Source organism: Dichomitus squalens (assembly GCF_000275845.1).
Source record: "Dichomitus squalens LYAD-421 SS1 unplaced genomic scaffold DICSQscaffold_68, whole genome shotgun sequence".
NCBI classification, from domain to species: domain Eukaryota; kingdom Fungi; phylum Basidiomycota; class Agaricomycetes; order Polyporales; family Polyporaceae; genus Dichomitus; species Dichomitus squalens.
In genome coordinates, this window is record NW_006766950.1 from 129430 (window position 1) to 146988 (window position 17559).

The window sequence follows — 17559 nt, forward strand, 5'->3', positions numbered from 1 at the left end:
AGATCTGCAGCGCCGATCTTTCTGTAACTTCGCAAAGTGTTCTGAACATTCTCAATAAACTTTCTTGTTCAGTCTCCGAAGGGTTCCGGGTTGCAGTATTCGAAAGATAGGAAGAGGTCTCTCGAGCGTGACATTCAGCCACTGACCGAGATAAAGCTGACTTTCAATCTGAGCGCTTCGACAATGTTGCCCCGGCCAACTTCGCTATCAAACGACTGATAACAGCGGTGTTTGAATCGGCAGTCTTCGGCATTGTGACCATCCATGACAATCTATGGGCGCTTTTCCGTAGCTTCTGGGGTCAGACGTGTAATTCCGCGATGCTCAATGCAAACCTCCACCGATTTTCTTCATATTTCACCCATATGTACTGTCCAGGATGCAAGTGAAGTGTGCGAAGTCTGAAATGTATTGGAGAGGAAGGGAGGGAGATATCCATGAAATACGTTATGGGTCGTAGCTTCTGGGGTCATGCTAGTATGCGTATGCGAGTTTGAGTCGCGTGCCTTCTTCCCCACCGCATGCGGTATAGCTCTGCCCCTTATCCCCCTGCTCCTGAACCTTCCTAACCGCAACAGGCTCTGTCCCGTCCACCAGTGGGAGCCCTCTCTTGTGAGCACATGCACACGGACCTTTGTGGCCTCCCTGCTTTCCCTGCGTCCCCACAACGCCAATCATGCGCCGACCACAGAACGCTACAAAGCTAGAACCTTTCATCATATTCTCTAAAATGAGCGGCATTCGTACTTCTTGCGATCAGCCAACCAGGACGCAAGCCTGTCACCAAATGCATGCCGAAGTCTGATGCGACTCGAGAGGAAGCTTCCCTTCCCCGCGTCCGCACAGGTTTGGGAAGGAAGCGCGGGCTTATCAGTGTGCATAGTGCCCCCGGGCGTTCCCACCGCTAGCAATTGATCGGCCTCGCCCTTCTGCTGTCGGCCACGGTGATAGCAAGTCAGGAAGGTCCTTCTGCTGCGAACACGTCTTCGTTTACACGTTACCTACCAGAAGCCGGGCTTCGGCCCCAGATAAGTGGGGAACACACACACGACACCAGGGTGCGTTACATATACGAGGGGGCTGGGCACCGTTCGCGCGAACGCGCCTCCCGTCCCCCCAGCGTCGATATTGAGATTCCGAGCCTCTGCGCAGGCTATGATAGGTAAGTACAAGATGGTGGTAGTGTTCGCATATGGATACATTCGTATTCGCGTCCGAGAGTAGTGAGTTCGTCAGTTCCTTCGCTTCTGCTTTTCTGTTCTTTCGTACAGTTCGTTTCGTGTTTTTTTTGGCTCCCCCGTCTGACCTCGAGTCCTCCGGTTGCACGTCTGTGTTTCGAGTGGTCAAGGCACGAACACCTGCGAAGGCCGGGGTCCATGTCATGACCGGTCGCCGGTCTCCGCCGCGCGCCCATCTGTCCGCCGCCGCCTTCTCTGTCCTAGCGTCAATCGCCTTCTCTGCCCTGTGTCAATCCGCCGCCGCCTGGTTCCGTGTGTCCAGGGCAAGTGCACAGGTACATCTGGTCGGCGGATGCGAGCAGCACCGAGACATACGGTTCGCCGTTGCGCGAATTGCCCCGGCGTGATCGGCGTCGAGTGGAGAAGCATCTCGAGTACGGGATCCGCAGGCGTCGCCGTACGTCAGTCTGCAGATGGCACGGCGGGGAGCTCGGTGAGCTTGAGCTTGTCGGGGTAGCCTCGACGTCCGAGCACGACCGTAACGGTATGTGGGCCTGCGGAAGAGATACACACGAGGTCAGCGTACGTGTCACGGAGTAGGAGAAGCCAAACGTAAAGCGCGAATTGCAGATAAGAATTGGTCGAAGCAGAAACAAAGCGGGCAGAGAAGATGGAGAAGAGAGTTTGGCAGCCGGCCCCTCCCTTCAAAAGTCCAAGAGGAACCGTCTGCCACATCTCCTGCTCGTCGAGGCAGGCCAGATCATGCCCAAAGGGGACTCCGGGAGTGAGGTCGACGTGGCAGGTGATACCCGTTCCCGGAAAGACTCGCATCTCCCTGTCCCTCGCACTCGACCGCGCGGCAGAAGCCGGTGTTGGGAGACAGGAAGCGGGGATGGCGAGGGACCGGGGCAGCTGACAAGGAGAGAGGCGGTACAAGGACCCGCACGCGTTTGGTCGACCGGGCGAAGAAGTTGACCAAGACGCCGTGCATGAAGCGCGCAGGGTCCGAGAGGGGACTGCACGCAGTGGCGCGGTGCGTGTCGAGAGCCCCAACTTCTAGGTTTGAGACGTGGCTGCTGCTATAGGCTGAGAAAAGGGAAGGCGAAACGAGTGTGGAAGGGGCGAGCACGGTACGGCGATAGCACAGTAATCCGGGTATCCTAGTGTGGGCACAGGACAGGAGGGTGGGACGTCGTGTGGGGAAGGTGGACTGAGAGTTCGACGAATGGACGTCTGTCCAGAGTGCTGTATCGTACTGTATCATGTCTGTGTGGGGCGTGTCACGTCACATGGGGCAACTCTAGTGCGGTATGTCTAGATGAAGGGATGTGCTTGGCTTTCCAGAAGGACCGACCGAGCCCTCCACGAACACTGCTGCCCCGCCTCAGACGGGCTGTGAGCCCAACGAGGTCGAGCACAACGGAGCGCACGCGAAGAAGCCCGAGCCGATTCCTCCGGTCGACCGGGGAAGTGAGGCAGCGAGTGTAAATCTAGAGGGGATCCGATAAGGAGCGAAGGAGACGTCAATCCGTCCTCGTGCGATGGTAGTACACGACAGGTGCCCGAGGGAACAGTTTACATGATTGACACACGACGACAAGTCGCCTGTGCGTGGGCGTGGGCGTGGGCGCCCTCTATCAAAGCAGTAGATGGGAGATGATGGATGATACCGAGGGAACGGATGGGATGTGAGAGAGCATAACTGTGGAGCGCAGATAGACGTGGGGAATAGCACAATGGGGTAGCAACAGTCCGAAAATCAGAGCAATACAACAATCCAGACCCGAAAGGCGGGACCGGAAACCAGATTCATCAGCATAGATGGGGGTAGAGATGGAGACGGAGGGAAGATGGCGCTCGCGTGTAGGAACGAGCTGACGACGGCAAATAAAGAACAGATAAAAAGAGAAATAGAAGGGGGGTCAGGGCTATGAAAAGTCAAAGAAAGATACATACTCTGATTCCATGTTCTCGTCGACGGTAGGGAGTGTTTGAGCTGAGCGCTGCGCTGCTCGCTGCAGCGTTCTGGATTTAGCGGATTTGTAGGACCAGGGATCGGGTGCGGGGACAAAGAGGAAGACGGAGTTACGGTTCGAACGGCGTGGCGGTGACGACGAGGGGGATGACTGCGTCGGCGTTGATGGAGGGGAGTCGGGGGAGGACAGGTTCTCCGACGCGGACTGCCTCGCTATCTGGCAATTGTAGCAGTCGCAGGACGGGTCCGTGACTGCAGCCGAAGACGATGATGAAGAGACGGGAGGCGGAAGAGAGATGGTCGAGATGGATGAATTAGTGGAATGAGTAGATGAGATCGGTGTTACAAATTCAAGCGCAGAGGCGGGGGAATCAAGGATGGACATAGAGCTGTTGTCGACGCTGGAGGACGAGGAGGCATGCAAGTTGGCAGTCGAGACGACGATTGACGGGCGGTGGCGCATCTTGCTCGCCTTGTTCCTGATGGGGACAAGGAAGACGCGCTTGCGCTGTGATGCCGAGCCTGCACGCCTCGCAAGGAGTTATTCGTGCACACGGGGCTCCGTGAGCTCGGTCACGGGTCGCATGTGCTCGGGGTCTTCGCCGTCCTTGGGAGGGTGAATGCCGACCTTGTTGAGGATGCGGGCGAGGCTGCTACCGCGATCCTTCGAGGGTGTTCTGGACGTGCTGCGGCTGCGACTCTGGGAGGGATCGCGGGAAGCCGACCTCGAGCGGACGATGTTGCCTGCGCCGCCGCGGCCCGTTGTCTCGTATTCGTGGGGGTGAGGGGAGGCCGGCTCCAGGGGTGGGCTGTGCATAGCTGTGATATTTGCGCGTCCGCCGCGACCGGTGGAGTGTCTAGGGGAGGAGATGAGCACGCAGAAGGAGGATGAAAGAATGAAGTACGTACATCCCCTCTTCGTGGAGGTACCTCAAACGCTCTTCGTCGTCCATCTGGGCGAGCAACTCAGAGTCTAGCTGCACACCCGACTGCAGGTTGCCTGCACCCCCACGTCCAGTGGACGTCACGGGAACGCGAGAGCGAGAGCGAGACTTGGAGCCTCCTGTGATGTTTCCGAGGCCACCGCGTCCGGAGGAACGCTGAAGGTGGGGTATGAGTGTCGACACGCACAAGAGGTGACGTATATGCGTACCGCGCGGGCGTTCATGAGGTCTTCATTCCGCTCGACCACGCTGCGCTCGTATTCGGCGACACTAGCCGCTTGGTCACTTACAAGGGATGCAGTCTGGGGATGGTTCTCGGGGACTACGGAGGCATTGCGTGCTTGCGACCCTGAGCGGATGTTGCCCATGCCACCGCGACCGGTGGATTTGAGCTACGCTCCTGTGAGCCTGGATGTCTGCACGCGAAAACTTAGTATACTCACGCGCTCGGGGTCTACATGTGTTTCGCGTCCGCGCACGGGGGATAGAGGTTCGCTCGGCGGAGGAGGACTTGCAGGGTCGGTAGATGGTCTACGAATGTTGCCAACGCCGCCGCGGCCGGACGACTGGTAGAGGGACGAGTTAGGGAGCGAATCTCGCGAGTCATGAATGGGACGCACGAATGCTTCTCGACCGCGCGAGACGGAGCGACGCTCTGTGGGGGTGGAGGGCTGACCGTCTGTTTCTGCCATGGCCAGGGAGGTGAGAATGGAGGGGGAGAGGGAGAGGAGGATGAGAGGAGGGAGTCAGGTCAATATATTAGGCGCGCATGACATGGGCCAGGGACAGCCCACACCTGCGCCACTGTCCAAGGAAAACGTCTGCAGACACGAAGGCCCGATCCGGCATGTCACTTCAGAAGAGGTGTATGCAGCCGTGTCCGACGCCGCGCGATAAGAAAATGGCCCAGGAGGCCGATACCGGCGTGGGCGAGCGCGGGCACGGCTTATCTCCTTATCTCGCGCTCCCCCAAGGGCCCAACATCTGGAAACGAGGCTACTCACCCTCTATCTTTCCTCCCACTACCTTCCCCCGATACGACTTCTGCAGCGAGCCAATGCTCTCGTCGTCATCCACTGCTGTCGCGTCCGTGTCGTTCGAGGCGATGGACTGGCCGTCGTCGGGGGCGTGAGCCTTTTTCCCCAGTCTAGCGCCCAGCGCGCCAGTCCAAGAGGGCCTCCGTTGCCCCGAGCCTGCGGAATCTTTGCTGTCCTGTCGCCTCAACATTGTTAGCATCGTCAGTCAATCGTCAAACCTTTGGAGAGTAGTCCTGGGAAGGAAGGGGGCAGGCGGTGGGCGGTGTGCTGGCAGGGAGAATTTCGTGAGTACCCTATGTATCGCTAGACGGTACTAGTACCGTCGCCTACCAGAGTCACGCCGTGTTCCGGCTCTTGCGCTCTATTGCGATGTGTCTGCGTCATGGGACGTGCGTGCTCGGCGTGCTTCGCTCCCTCATGCGCCCTGCCTCTACGTTTTTAGCTTTTATCCGCTCCTTTGGCTCGCCTTCCACCATTCTGTTGCGCTTCTCATGACCTGCTCCTGCCTCCGGATGTCGTTACGTCCCCAGATTACATTCCACACGTGGAGGGCCCATCCACCTGTCAGGAGTCCAAGATTCGCAGAGGCATGGCCCATATTGGTGACGAATGGCGACAGAGACAATCGTGCGAGATGGCGCGCCCATCTAGTTGCAACGCCACCACCAACGTTCGCACTCTGCTTGCTCCGCTCTGGCAACACGACGGCTGCAAGTGCCATGGCGCTCAGTAACTCTTGCTCTTCTCGTCCTCCTCTGGTCCTCCGAAGCCTTTGATATTGCCACAGTTGTCCTCGTCAATCTTTGCCCTGTCACCCTATGGCCTACCTTGGGACTTTGCGGGCGTAGCGAACCCCACGCCTGGAGCCTGATTCTTGTCACGCAACCGCTAGTATGTATGGTGTTTGTTCGCACAGCAATATATTGAATTTCCACATATTCGCCTACTGTCTCCCATCTGGCACTACGTTCCCTTCCTCCAGTTCCTTCAGCGAAGGTGTGGGTTATTCTTGGGCCAATGAAGCCCTCATATTACTCTACTGCTTCTCGATGGCCTTTCGGCATCCGCACTCTCCGTGTCTTGCTAACTATAGGTACCATCCCATGGCGCTCAGGCCGCGCGGTCTTGTAATGTTCAAGTCATATGCCAGACGAGACCTTTCGGGCTTCCACCCTAGGCCATGCTGTTTTCCTCCGAAGAACGCCGCGAATTTTCCGCATGAGGGCCAGGGGGGAGCTGGAAGTCCGAGTCGTAGCACGTTCGTCAGTTGAGTGAGACACAGCTCTCGGTGGGATACAAATGTGTCGAGCAGCGGATGGGAACGTAGAGCTTGCTGGTAACGGGCTCCTGCGTCGAGGGTTACCCGAGGCTGACCGGCGCTCGGTGTGCGTATGGTCCTACTACTTCCTCTACGGTGCGTTTAGCCGCAGCCTTTGATTTCGACAATGTGTTAAGACTCACGATGGGCCACAGCACTGCAGAAAACCTTGTCCGACCACTGCAGCGTTAGTTTATGCTATGCCGAAGGAATGCCATGCTTTCCCATGTAGTACCGTTTACTCTCGCGGTCGCTCACCGAGTTGAAGGCGCACTGGACGCTCGGCGTGAATGGGCGCACGCATGAGCCCGGAGTTCAACGAAAGGATCAGCTTGTTTCGTGGATTTGCTATGTTGTCTGCCATATCGGCAGGTAAGCTGGTCATCGCGCAGAGATTGACAGGCGTCGGTCCCCGAAAGAGCTTCAAGCTTGCGTTGCTTCTCACCCTTCACACTGCCATCACAATTCTATCCTGCGATACGACGCCTTGCAATGACGTTCAAGAGACCGACATGACTCTCGGGATGACGTTACGGTCGTCCGCATTGAACATATAAATCCGCCGTTGCTCTTTCCCCCGACCCACATCCACCCCCTCTTCAGCGACGACGTCTGTCACATAGTCCGTACGGTGCACCATGGCCTCCTTCATCCAAGACACTCTTGCCCAGATTCCCGGCATCGACCCGCGCGTGAACCAGCGCATGCAGTTTTTCTCTGGCATGAACGACGGGCCCGCCAAGACCGCCGCGCGCATCACCGGGGTCACCCAGGAACCTCACGCTAAGGACGACAGCCCGATCTACACCGGCAACTTTGGCCAACCCATCCCCGATCCCTGGTAGCTGTCTCCGGTCCTCTCAAGGTCGTTGTATGCGCTGACCAGGTGCATATATGCCAGCCATTCGCTGAACATCGGCGGCATTCCCTACCAGGGCGACGCCCTACTTCTCGAAAAACAGCAAGCGTTCGACCGCATGAAGATTACGGAGCGCATCGTTCATCCTTGCGGCAGCTCGGCGCTTGGTTACTTCCAAGTATGTGCAGCAATTGCTCGGGAGCACCTGTGTCTAACGTACCGACAATCCGGACAATAGGTAAACCAAGACGTGTCCCACCTGACCAAGGCCGCGTTTCTGCAGCCTGGTAAGAGGACGCCAGTGTACTCTCGCTTCTCCACCGTCACCTATGGGGTATGTGTCGACGTGACCGTAAGATCCTCATATACGTGTTGATCCGCGTGGCGGTAGCGTGAGTTCCCGGACAGCGCGAGGAACCCTCGTGGGTTCGCGACCAAATTCTATACTGAAGAAGGTGATTCATGATCCATATCTAGCATGTCATTGCTCACACCATAGCTCAGGAAACTATGACCTCGTTGGGCTCAATTTCCCTGTCTTCTTCGTCCGGGATCCATTCATGGGGCCGGATAACATCAGGTACTACACCCGTTGTGGTTATGCGTTCAAGGCGGTCTCTGACGGCACTTTGTCAAGATCTCAGCAGCGCCACCCCAAGAGCTTCTTACTGGACTACAATGCGTGGTTCGACTACCTGGCCAACGTCCCTGAGTCCCAGCACGCTGGGTTGATGTTATTATCTGATCACGCCACCCCTGTCGGCTGGCGATTCATGAGCGGTTACGGTGTCCACACGTTCCGATGGGTCAACAAAGAGGGTAGCTATGTCTTTGTGAAGGTATATCTACCCTCATACCCGGAAAAGCTGTATCCTTTGATGACCTTTCGTTCCAGTATCACTGGATATCCAAGCAAGGTGTTAAGCAGTGGTCCCATGATGAGGCCACCCGTGTTTGTGGAGAGGATCCCGACTATTCTAAGCGCGATCTATTCGAGCATATCGAGAAAGGCGGTGATGCACGCTGGACTATGATGGTTCAAGTTATGCAACCCGAGCAGATCGCTAGTATCAACTTCGACCCGTTCGACCCGACAAAAATTTGGCCTCGCAGTCAGTTCCCTATGCAGGAGGTCGGGGAGCTTGTCTTGAACCGTAACCCAGAGGTATGAAACTTCATCGAGCAGGCACAAGATAAATCTGACCTTGGGTAGGACTACTTCAGGGATGTTGAACAAGCCGCCTTCTCGCCTGGTTCTCTCGTGCCGGGTATCGAGGCCTCCCCCGATCCGCTCCTTCAGTGGCGCATGTTCTTTTACCGTGACGCTCAGTACCACCGCCTAGGAAGCGCCAATATTCACCAGATCCCCGTCAATTGCCCTTTCATGGCCAAGTGCGTCTGTTCGTTACTCTATTGTGTATGCCTCGTACTCACTCTACTCGTAGATTCCACTCTCCCGACAACTACAACGGCACCATGCGTATCGACGGGAACACTGGTGGAAAGCCGTACTACGTAGGTATATCTGTGTGTATCCTGTGATCATCTACTCATCTACTGCCGCAGTTCCCCAACAGTTATCACAATCAGAAACCTACGACCGGCGGCACCCCAGGCTTCCTACCTAGCGCAGCTGAGACGCCAATGCAAGTCGCGAATCACGTCGTGTCTAGGATTGGCCACTATTTCCACGAGGGCAAGCCCTCCGAGTACGACCAAGTGCGCGAGCTGTACAATCGAGTCCTTTCTGTGGAGGAGCGAGAGAACCTGCATCGCAACACTGCTCGCTTGCTCAAAGTCAGTACTGAATATAATGTCTGTGACGTTAATGGCTAATATTGCTTGTAGCACGCCGAGCCGATCGTCCAGAAGAACTACCTTATACAGCAGTGCGCCATCATGCGCGAGTATGCCGAAGCCATTTACGACCTCCTGCCGGAGCACGAAGGGTATAGCTTCAAGGACATCGAGGCCGGTGCTCCTATGGCGCATATGGTTCACAAGAACCCCCAGTTTGTCTCGGACCAAGGCAAGACCTTCATGGGCATGCCCGTGCGTGCGATGACGATCGCCTAAATCCTCTCCTACTACCACTACACAACAGCGGTGGTCCAAGTGCGTATGTACGAATAGTAAAGAATCATTTGTTCCAAACGCAGACGGTTGTATCAGATAGACGAATCGAATATCCGATGATACTGCATACGTTCGCTGGACAACGATTGCGCTGTTCGCAATGAGCAAAAATGTATATGGCTATCATGGGCCGGCGCCGCAGAGCGCTGGCCATAGGATAGCAATGTACTAGCTTCATCGTATCGAGTCCCCCGAGAGTCTGCAGGGCATATAGATCAAGCTGTCGCACCTCGTATGGCAGGGTCGCAGCAATTCTGAGCACCTGCATATCATCTCCGTCAGCTAAGTACTACTGGCGACTCACCGGAAATATTGCAGCAGCACGACGTCGATAATCCATATTGATATGCATGTTGCCGACAGGGTGCTATGTAGACATGTGGAGGTACTTGAGGTACTTTCTTATGGAGAGCCACTAACAATTCAAGGGGCTGCATATAGTGGTACACGTCCGAGTTTTATCGTGCAGGTACGTTTGGTCTGAACGATCGGGGCACAAATTCAGCGAAACTGCTCGAAAATTATCAGGTACATGCCTAAACCTGGGGCTTGAATTGCTTAAAATGAACTCAGAGCGACTGCCCATTCCACAGTACGGCTTGTTTGCACCAATAGTTATGTTATGAGGCATGCACAACATAACCATCGGCTACCGCAGCGAACCAAGCTAGACCAGGAGTCACGGCTAGGGACAGCAGACGAGTTCCCTCGCATGTGCCAGCTCTTATCCAGCAGCGGTGCTGTGTTGAGAGGGTGGAATCTAGTTTGTGGTCTTCATAAGTAATAATGACTGACAAGACAGAGCGACGAGATGACAGGAGGCTGGTCAAGTATAGCACCTTCATGTGAACGAGCAATGAGTAACGGCGGCCTTCGTCGTGTCCTGGTGATAGACATACGTAACGGTTGATGTACAAGAAACGAGGGTTGCGAGCTCAACCCTTCTCACGAGTCGTAGTAGTACCCAAGATCCTCCAGTTCATAATCACGGGTATCACCGGATTGACCCGTGAACGCATGGTCAAATGCGAGCGTCGTCTGTCGATCGGCGTAGTCGTCCAGTGTTTGTTCAGAGGACCGGGCGGCGGCCTTGCGAAGATTGAGCAGCACGCGAGTGCACAGCGCACTATGGACGACCCGGAGAGGCCTAGAAAGGTCGATGGGCGTCAGTGCGAGCGGTGCCACCGTGCAACGTGCCTTCGGAAGACGGCTGGCGGAGCACCGGAGATGAGGAGAATAGAAGGGCACTGACATCTGCATGAAGGAAGAGAGCTCTTGCTATGTAGAATGGGGGGAAGCATATTATCAATGCCGTTCCGAGCATTCAGGGCGTCAGATTGCATGCAAGACTGACCGGCGCGAGAAGCATAACAAGCAAATTGAGAATGGACAGAGCTTAGCAGATGAGCATCGCATGAGTATTGGAGGAAGGTGCATAGCTCGTGGAGCATACCGAGGACGATGGCAAAGAAAGCTGTGCCTGTCATCCGGCATGAGGTGGCCGTTCGGATGGAGCATACTGTGCACCCACCGTCACGATACATGGTATGGAAGACCGCGCCTTTTGATATGCCATCGACTAGGTTATAGGGCCTGTGAATCAGATAGGAAGCGAACGTCAGAAAAGCACCATACCGACGACTGCTGAGTTCCTTTTGAGAAGTGTAATGACGATAATCCCTGGAATTGACGTAGTAAATTGAAGATGATCAAGTCCCAAAATTTGCATTCACCTGTCTCGGCGCAGATCAAGCACGCGTACGCGGGCCAGGCGTCCTGGTCCTGGACGCACGGCACACAGCCGAGTACGTGCACAATCGAATCCGGAAACTCTGCGGCCCGGCTGTTAGGAGATGGCAATCGAGCGTTTCGAACGGGGAACTCACGAATAGCCGAAGAGACGACCTGACTGACCACATATAACGAGAACGGCTGACATGCGGTAAAATCAGTATAGCGCTTTCACCGCTATCGCAAGGATGACTTACGAGCATCATTGCGGCGGCGCCGACGAGCATGGTCACAACATATCTGTTGAACTCCCATAGCGCCATCGTTCTTGCCATCAATATGACTGATTGGCACGTCAGCATTTTTTGCGTCCTTGATTGTATGACAGGCTAAGACAGACATTCGGAAAACAGCGTGCCGACCACATAGGAATCTGAGTGACACATCAGTAGTAAAAACACTAGACATCTGTTTCGCGACACCTACAGGATAGTATTTGAAATCTTTGCTTGCAGGCCTTGAAGGAGGAATTCGTTAATGTCCACTTGACAAGAAAAGGCTATGAACCGAGCCAAGGCGTACCTCCGCGGTCTGTGTCCCTAGATCCACTTGGAGTACGTTAACTTACATCCCTTGCAAAGGTACCTGAGTATATATCTCACGAACGATCGCCAAGGTCGTGTCGAAGAGTGGAGAGTACTTGTTGATCAGAAAGACAACTTTCATGGTGCTTAGCCTGGTAGGCCATATGAATGTGATCTAATGTTTACATGGTCAAATAGGAGTCGTTCTCGGAGTAGTTTGAGACCTACTTCGTCTGGGAACGTAGCGAAGATCTCGAACAACTGCACTGGTTCTAACACATCCTCGAACAGACGTAAAGCTGGAATGCGCACCACAAAGGTTAACGAGGAAACTATACACGGGTCAGCAGATGCGAGGGGAGTTGATGATATGATCACCTTTTGTGTTCTAGGAAGATATATTCAATATCACGCTGTATCTCAATATGTCGAAGATGGAATGACTCACTTGGACCATTCTGACAAGAGAGGGGTCACCTATTGCACTGTTGGTTTGGGCGAGGATGAAGTCGTTCGTGTCCATAATTCCACACGAAGCGGAGACTGAGGCGGGGTTGTTAGGGCGCTGGACTTTCTCAGAAGTCCCTACACGGCAGATGAGCCTCTTATCCTCCCATGAGCGTAGAACGAAGCGGAGACAAGTGACCTGGGGCGTGAGATTCTGATCATATAACTCCTGTATTTTAGATATCATGGGGTGTTTGGAAAAAAGGCATAGTACGCGACGAACCTGGCGGTGCGTACGCGTGGCACAGGAATGTAAGGATGAACACAAGATCCGGTGTGGCAGCACACACGGCCAAACCGGCTCTGATTCACAATCTCTGCATCAGAGTTTCAGATAGACAATGTGAATGACGGTCGCAGCTAAGTATTCCATGTTAGACGTCAAGCTGGAGCAGCGAGAGGTCAAGCCAAGGACGGTCCAGATTCGGGTCCAGAGCTCGCCTTTGAGCTCGGCCCTCACAACACACAACCTGTCCTCCAAGGGGACGACTACATCGTCATGATCATCAGTTGGAGAGTAGAGAGTAAGATGTTGATGTTCAAACAAACGAACAGTATTCGTACAGCTGGGTCGCCGGGTCCACTTGCATGAAGAAAGGCACTTCGAGCAATTGAAAGTCTTCTCGACGTACAAGAATGACAGGGGTAGTATATGGTTCATTGCTGTAAGGCCACCGAATTTAGGACTCGCCGAGCATCTAGAGTTTGTTTCTAAGTTCGCCGAAAGTCACGAGGGCCTCTGTCAATACATGCGACCTAAGTATCCATTTCTGAGGGCCAAGGTAGCATAACGGAGTGATTGAGAAGGATAAGACAACTGATGATCATGGGTCAAGAGGTACGAGGAGCGATTCAAGGCTGGGTCCATGTGGCGCGGGTGTCTCGTACCTATGACGACAGACGCTCGCCGCCGCCCACTGCTGCCTGTACCGATGACCGCCCTCAAGGTTTCTCTCGAAGCGCCTCTTGACAGAATTTGTGATAGAAGTCGGTGTGGTCAGTTATACTGAAAGTGTTTCGCCCGCCTGTTCATGTCCCTGGAGACTCCGAAAGTGCGCGGCGGTCATGTTTCTCGCCGACTCTACATGATTGTCGCCTTCATTTGCAAGAACAATCCAACAGAATGGCAGTCCAGAGGCAACAGGCAGTGTCAAATGGCGTTCCCGGAATCTTCAGCATCTCTGAGAGATATACGGTCCTGTGGCATTCCACTGGTGGCCAGTTCCCATCCCAAAGTCGTGACCCTCGTTTGCTCTCTATATGACGTGTCTCCCGAGGTCTTGGCAGCGGAACTACGGAGGTTGAGCAGAACTCGCGTGACCAGGGTGCTATGCACTACCCTGAGGGGCCTTCGATATAGAGTTAGCATAGAGACAGGCCAATCACTAGCAAAAGGACTTACATCTCCATCGCTGAGGAAAACTCCGGCTGAAAATGCAGTGCGAACTCAGCAGTCTGCACAAGCATATGGTAGGGAACATAGTGATTACTTCGGCGAGCATGAGCACCAGGAGATTGGCCACTGAGATCGCTGAAAGCACGCAATTATCAGCAACGAGGGCAGGAGATCATGAGATTTGAGAAGCGTACTCCCTATGACAAGATAAGCTAGCGCGCCTTCGGTAGTACTGTAGTCAATAGTTGATCCAGAAGGCATCTTCTGATATCACTCACAGTCGCGATAGATGGTAGGAAACAATGTTCTTATCGTGGCTCTCGGAGCTATAAACAACAATCATCAGAGGAATATCGACGAGAGATCCATTGTCAAAACTGACCTGCTCTGCGTTCTCTATACCATAGTACGAAGGTCAATACGATGATAGCTAGACATAGTGCAGGCATACGATATTCAGCGCTTTGTGGCTTATGGGAACAAGATAGTTCCTAACCGGTGTCCCCGAGAACCATGCACGCTAATGCTGGCCAAGCATCCAGGTTGCTTGGAACACACTCTATGAGACGCAATGCATTCACCGCAGGAACTAGATGCTTGTGGGTGGACACATCACTGCAATGAGTCGAAACACTCACACTCGACGTATAGGTTGGACTGGTAAACAGCATAGACGCACACCATCTATGATATGGTCAAGAAGGGCATGTCACAGAAAGTGCAAGCACCTACCCCAATGGCGCTCGCTCCTCCGGCAAGTAAGGCCAGTACGTACTTGTTCCATCCCCATAGAGCGATCGTTCTGGCGAGCAAGATAGCTGGCGAGCTGTTCTATCAGCATCTCAACAGCGGTATTAGTAGCTCGACCCCACGCTTCACCTTCGGAACAAATCGTGCCGCTGAAGTAGAAGCCTGGGGATATCAATGACATGGCATGACGGTCCAGGTTGACGCTGAACGAAGGGAACACTCACTAGATATGACCTTGTAATGCGATAAGCAGAGCTATGGATTGATACGTGAGCAACGGTATGGACACTTGGAAGCAGGTCCTGACCTGTAAACTCGTAGTTGTTTGGAAGATCGCTGAACAACACCAAGATGGGCCTTACGTCGTCTGTGAGCAATGTCGGGAGGTGACTCACTGACTAGATCCAGTGCCTGGTCCACGATGGGCGAGTACTTGTTGAATAAGTACAGAGCTTTGGACATGCTCAACCTTCCTGGCCACACGAGAGCAACCTGTCGTATCTGATCAGTACAATTGTGACATGACACGACCAACAAATGACAACAGGTACCTCGTCGGGGAGGGTCGACAGTATTTCGAGGACCTAGTATAAGTTAACATATGTAACCCAGGATAGAGGACATAAAGAATTCCACCAAAAGGGTTGCTGAGGACACTGTAATATACGAACATCATCTCCCGCATACACCACGACGAAAGCGGAAGGGAGTACCTTTGACGTACTGACATGATTTTGGTCAGGTGTCCCGAACCGATAAATTCTAGGCAGCATACCTTAGTTGCTCTCAGCAGATAGAGACCAGAGTCTCCGCCAACGCTGTAGACATTTTGGCCTTGGGTCTGAGGGAAGCTGGCGTACATTGCGGCGAAGAGTGCAAGCTCAACTAGGATGCACGTCCACTCCCTTTATCCCAACCTTCGCTCCTGGGGATTGAACCTACGCAAGGCTTCGGCGGGCCATATCTCGTCAAGAAGTATCCGAGCATGGAAACCGGATATAGCGGTGTTCAGTGGCCACCTTCCGTCAAATGTTCCCAGAAGATGAATCAGAGACGCCAAAAGACAAGGACGTGCCCGCAGAAGAGAAAATAGACGACCTAGTGTCCACGATACGGGAAGAGATATAGCCACACGGAAAAAGTCTGTTAGCGCAGGCACTCCGAACCTGACCACTAGGTGCCCGAGGTTCGACATGCGGACTGCGTGAGTTCTACGCCGGATTCGCCGCACGTCCGACAAGTTCTATTCCCACCCCCACTTCGCTCGCGCGGCTAGACTTTGAGACTGTGTGAAAGTGGACATGCCCAGAAGACTTACAGACGCACAGTCCGGAGCGACCAACATCCTGAACCACCGGGATCCGGGCTTCCGTCCGAGGGCCTCCGGACTCAGACGGAAGCTGGCGGATGTATACATTGATTGCTGTTCGGGGGCACGCAGTCCGAGGCACCTTGTTGCATGGCTTAGAGATCAATGCCCCAAGCGTGCCGCAGAATGCAGAAGCCCAGCGAGCTGGATGGTCGTCTGGTAGCTGCATTTGATTAGTGACCGTGGCATCTCTTGGACACAAGCCACCACCACTCAACATGGGATATGAGTTCGCTTCCGGATCATCACCGGTGAATTGGTGCTTGCGACCAGGGTGGAAATACTGAGCCTCGCTCACAGGTGTTCTACAAGCGATGAGACCTGGGGAGTTACTGTGCAGCGCCAAGGATCAACACGTGCACGAATTCTAAAGAAAAAGACAAGAGCAAGAGATCAGATGAAGCACTGAAGGACGCGAACGGTGATTCACCGGTGAAGGGAAGCACGGGTAAACTTGTGCTTCAAGTCAGGGCATGACAGCGCAAGAAGTCAAGAGGTTGAGAAAGACGCACAAAGGCCATGCACTCGACAGGATGAAACACTCAGTGGTAGGATGCTACTTGCCGCTCATCTAGACATCACCACGGCTCATAACCGCTTGCCCCGATGCTTTGAGTGTCTTTCTGACTGTATAATCATAGAGCCGCTACAACTTGGACAAGCAGCGCATGATCCGCGACGATGACTGTCGTCACGACTCACCGTCCGGGTATGCACGGCGGAACATCTTCAGCGAGTGGGGAGGGCCAACATTGCTGTCAAGTTCTCTTCAGCCAAGGGAAACAGACAAGATGGCACAGCAGTATCCAGATCGAAGCCGTGTATCAAAATTCGGGTTTTCGGTGTGAGAGTGCCAGTCGAGGCCTAGGTAGTAGGGAGCTGCAGGTAAGTACGACGCAGTTGGATTTGGCGCCACTAAGCCGGGAAACTGGCGCTCAGCGCTCAGCGCTGGCCCCGTCCGATGGACGGGATCACAGGAACTCTCCAGCCCATGCATGCCCATCACGAAGAATTGAGCCAGCATCTCCGGAAGAAAGGATTGCGAAGTGTGCGAGACTCCTGGGAGGATCATAGCGTGGCACGAGGTACAAACGGTCAGAGATAGGGATTGTCTCGTAATAGGGCTCATCGGAGACGTCAGCCATCCTGAGCCCCCGACGATCCACTTTTTCTGTTCAACTTATTATGAATTTGGGCATTTGACAGCCGTGATAACGCTCTATGGAGCCAATTCTAGGGATCTTGTACTTGAGTTTCTTCAGCAACTTGAAAGCCGTTATACAGAGGACCTGAATGAGCGGTGCCTTCTTACCAGTCTCGTCTGTCAATCCACAGATAAGGTAGACCCTGACCACTATGTTATAAGAGTACAACGCGGACGGTCCGGTGTCCAAAATATGAGAACCAATAAAGTATCGACGCGACATATTCCCACACAATTCCGCTAAGGCTTGTCCAGACGCGAGTCGCGTAATGCAGTACTCATGGATGAGCATCAACAGTCTCCGAGTCAACTCCGGTTCATTGGTCTTCGTGATTTCTGAGGTATCTATCCTCCTCGGGAAAGGGACAGGATTGGGCGGCCAGGTCCCATGCTCTTGACTGCTCCAGACTGGTCCCGCCACGACGTCGTACAGCGACAAATTTGCGGATGTTCAGTAACACCCTCGTGCACACAGTGCTATGCATAACGCGGAGAGGCCTACCATACAGCCCTGTGTCAATTTTCCATTCCTTCCTATGGGCGGTCCATCGAGCGACTCACATCATCAAGG

The 17559-nt window shown here is 54.1% G+C and overlaps 5 protein-coding genes across 5 annotated transcripts; 1 reads left to right on the top strand and 4 right to left on the bottom strand.

The window, feature by feature from the left end:
* Window positions 1-1796: 1796 nt before the first annotated feature.
* Window positions 1797-2276, bottom strand: DICSQDRAFT_141012 (uncharacterized protein). The gene has a single exon (XM_007370469.1). It carries the CDS (start codon window positions 2167-2169, stop codon window positions 1939-1941), a length of 231 nt encoding a protein of 76 aa, XP_007370531.1. The 5' UTR covers window positions 2170-2276; the 3' UTR covers window positions 1797-1938.
* Window positions 2277-3694: 1418 nt separating this feature from the next.
* Window positions 3695-4789, bottom strand: DICSQDRAFT_70891 (uncharacterized protein; the record flags this gene model as incomplete). Its single annotated transcript, XM_007370470.1, has 4 exons — window positions 3695-4010; window positions 4063-4253; window positions 4295-4489; window positions 4541-4789. 4 exons carry the CDS (start codon window positions 4787-4789, stop codon window positions 3695-3697), a joined length of 951 nt encoding a protein of 316 aa, XP_007370532.1.
* A 2301-nt stretch (window positions 4790-7090) lies between these two features.
* DICSQDRAFT_70887 (catalase) lies at window positions 7091-9387 on the top strand (the record flags this gene model as incomplete). Its single annotated transcript, XM_007370471.1, has 11 exons — window positions 7091-7293; window positions 7354-7489; window positions 7550-7645; window positions 7703-7766; window positions 7816-7891; window positions 7949-8150; window positions 8207-8476; window positions 8525-8703; window positions 8757-8826; window positions 8902-9108; window positions 9169-9387. 11 exons carry the CDS (start codon window positions 7091-7093, stop codon window positions 9385-9387), a joined length of 1722 nt encoding a protein of 573 aa, XP_007370533.1.
* A 1005-nt stretch (window positions 9388-10392) lies between these two features.
* DICSQDRAFT_174622 (uncharacterized protein) lies at window positions 10393-11501 on the bottom strand (the record flags this gene model as incomplete). The annotated part of the gene is made up of 9 exons (XM_007370472.1): window positions 10393-10594; window positions 10700-10725; window positions 10802-10842; window positions 10901-10927; window positions 10979-11026; window positions 11083-11127; window positions 11181-11279; window positions 11334-11379; window positions 11436-11501. The coding sequence occupies 9 exons, from the start codon at window positions 11499-11501 to the stop codon at window positions 10393-10395; spliced, it is 600 nt and encodes a 199-aa protein (XP_007370534.1).
* A 1416-nt stretch (window positions 11502-12917) lies between these two features.
* Window positions 12918-16653, bottom strand: DICSQDRAFT_141018 (uncharacterized protein). Its single transcript, XM_007370473.1, has 18 exons — window positions 16003-16653; window positions 15734-15940; window positions 15191-15673; window positions 15129-15138; window positions 14967-15071; window positions 14811-14907; window positions 14723-14751; window positions 14640-14670; window positions 14545-14577; window positions 14398-14483; window positions 14304-14349; window positions 14162-14254; window positions 14048-14095; window positions 13944-13991; window positions 13860-13886; window positions 13760-13800; window positions 13672-13697; window positions 12918-13618 (listed from the first exon to the last, which is right to left on the bottom strand). The coding sequence occupies exons 6-18, from the start codon at window positions 14875-14877 to the stop codon at window positions 13420-13422; spliced, it is 774 nt and encodes a 257-aa protein (XP_007370535.1). The 5' UTR covers window positions 14878-14907; window positions 14967-15071; window positions 15129-15138; window positions 15191-15673; window positions 15734-15940; window positions 16003-16653; the 3' UTR covers window positions 12918-13419.
* Window positions 16654-17559: the final 906 nt, after the last annotated feature.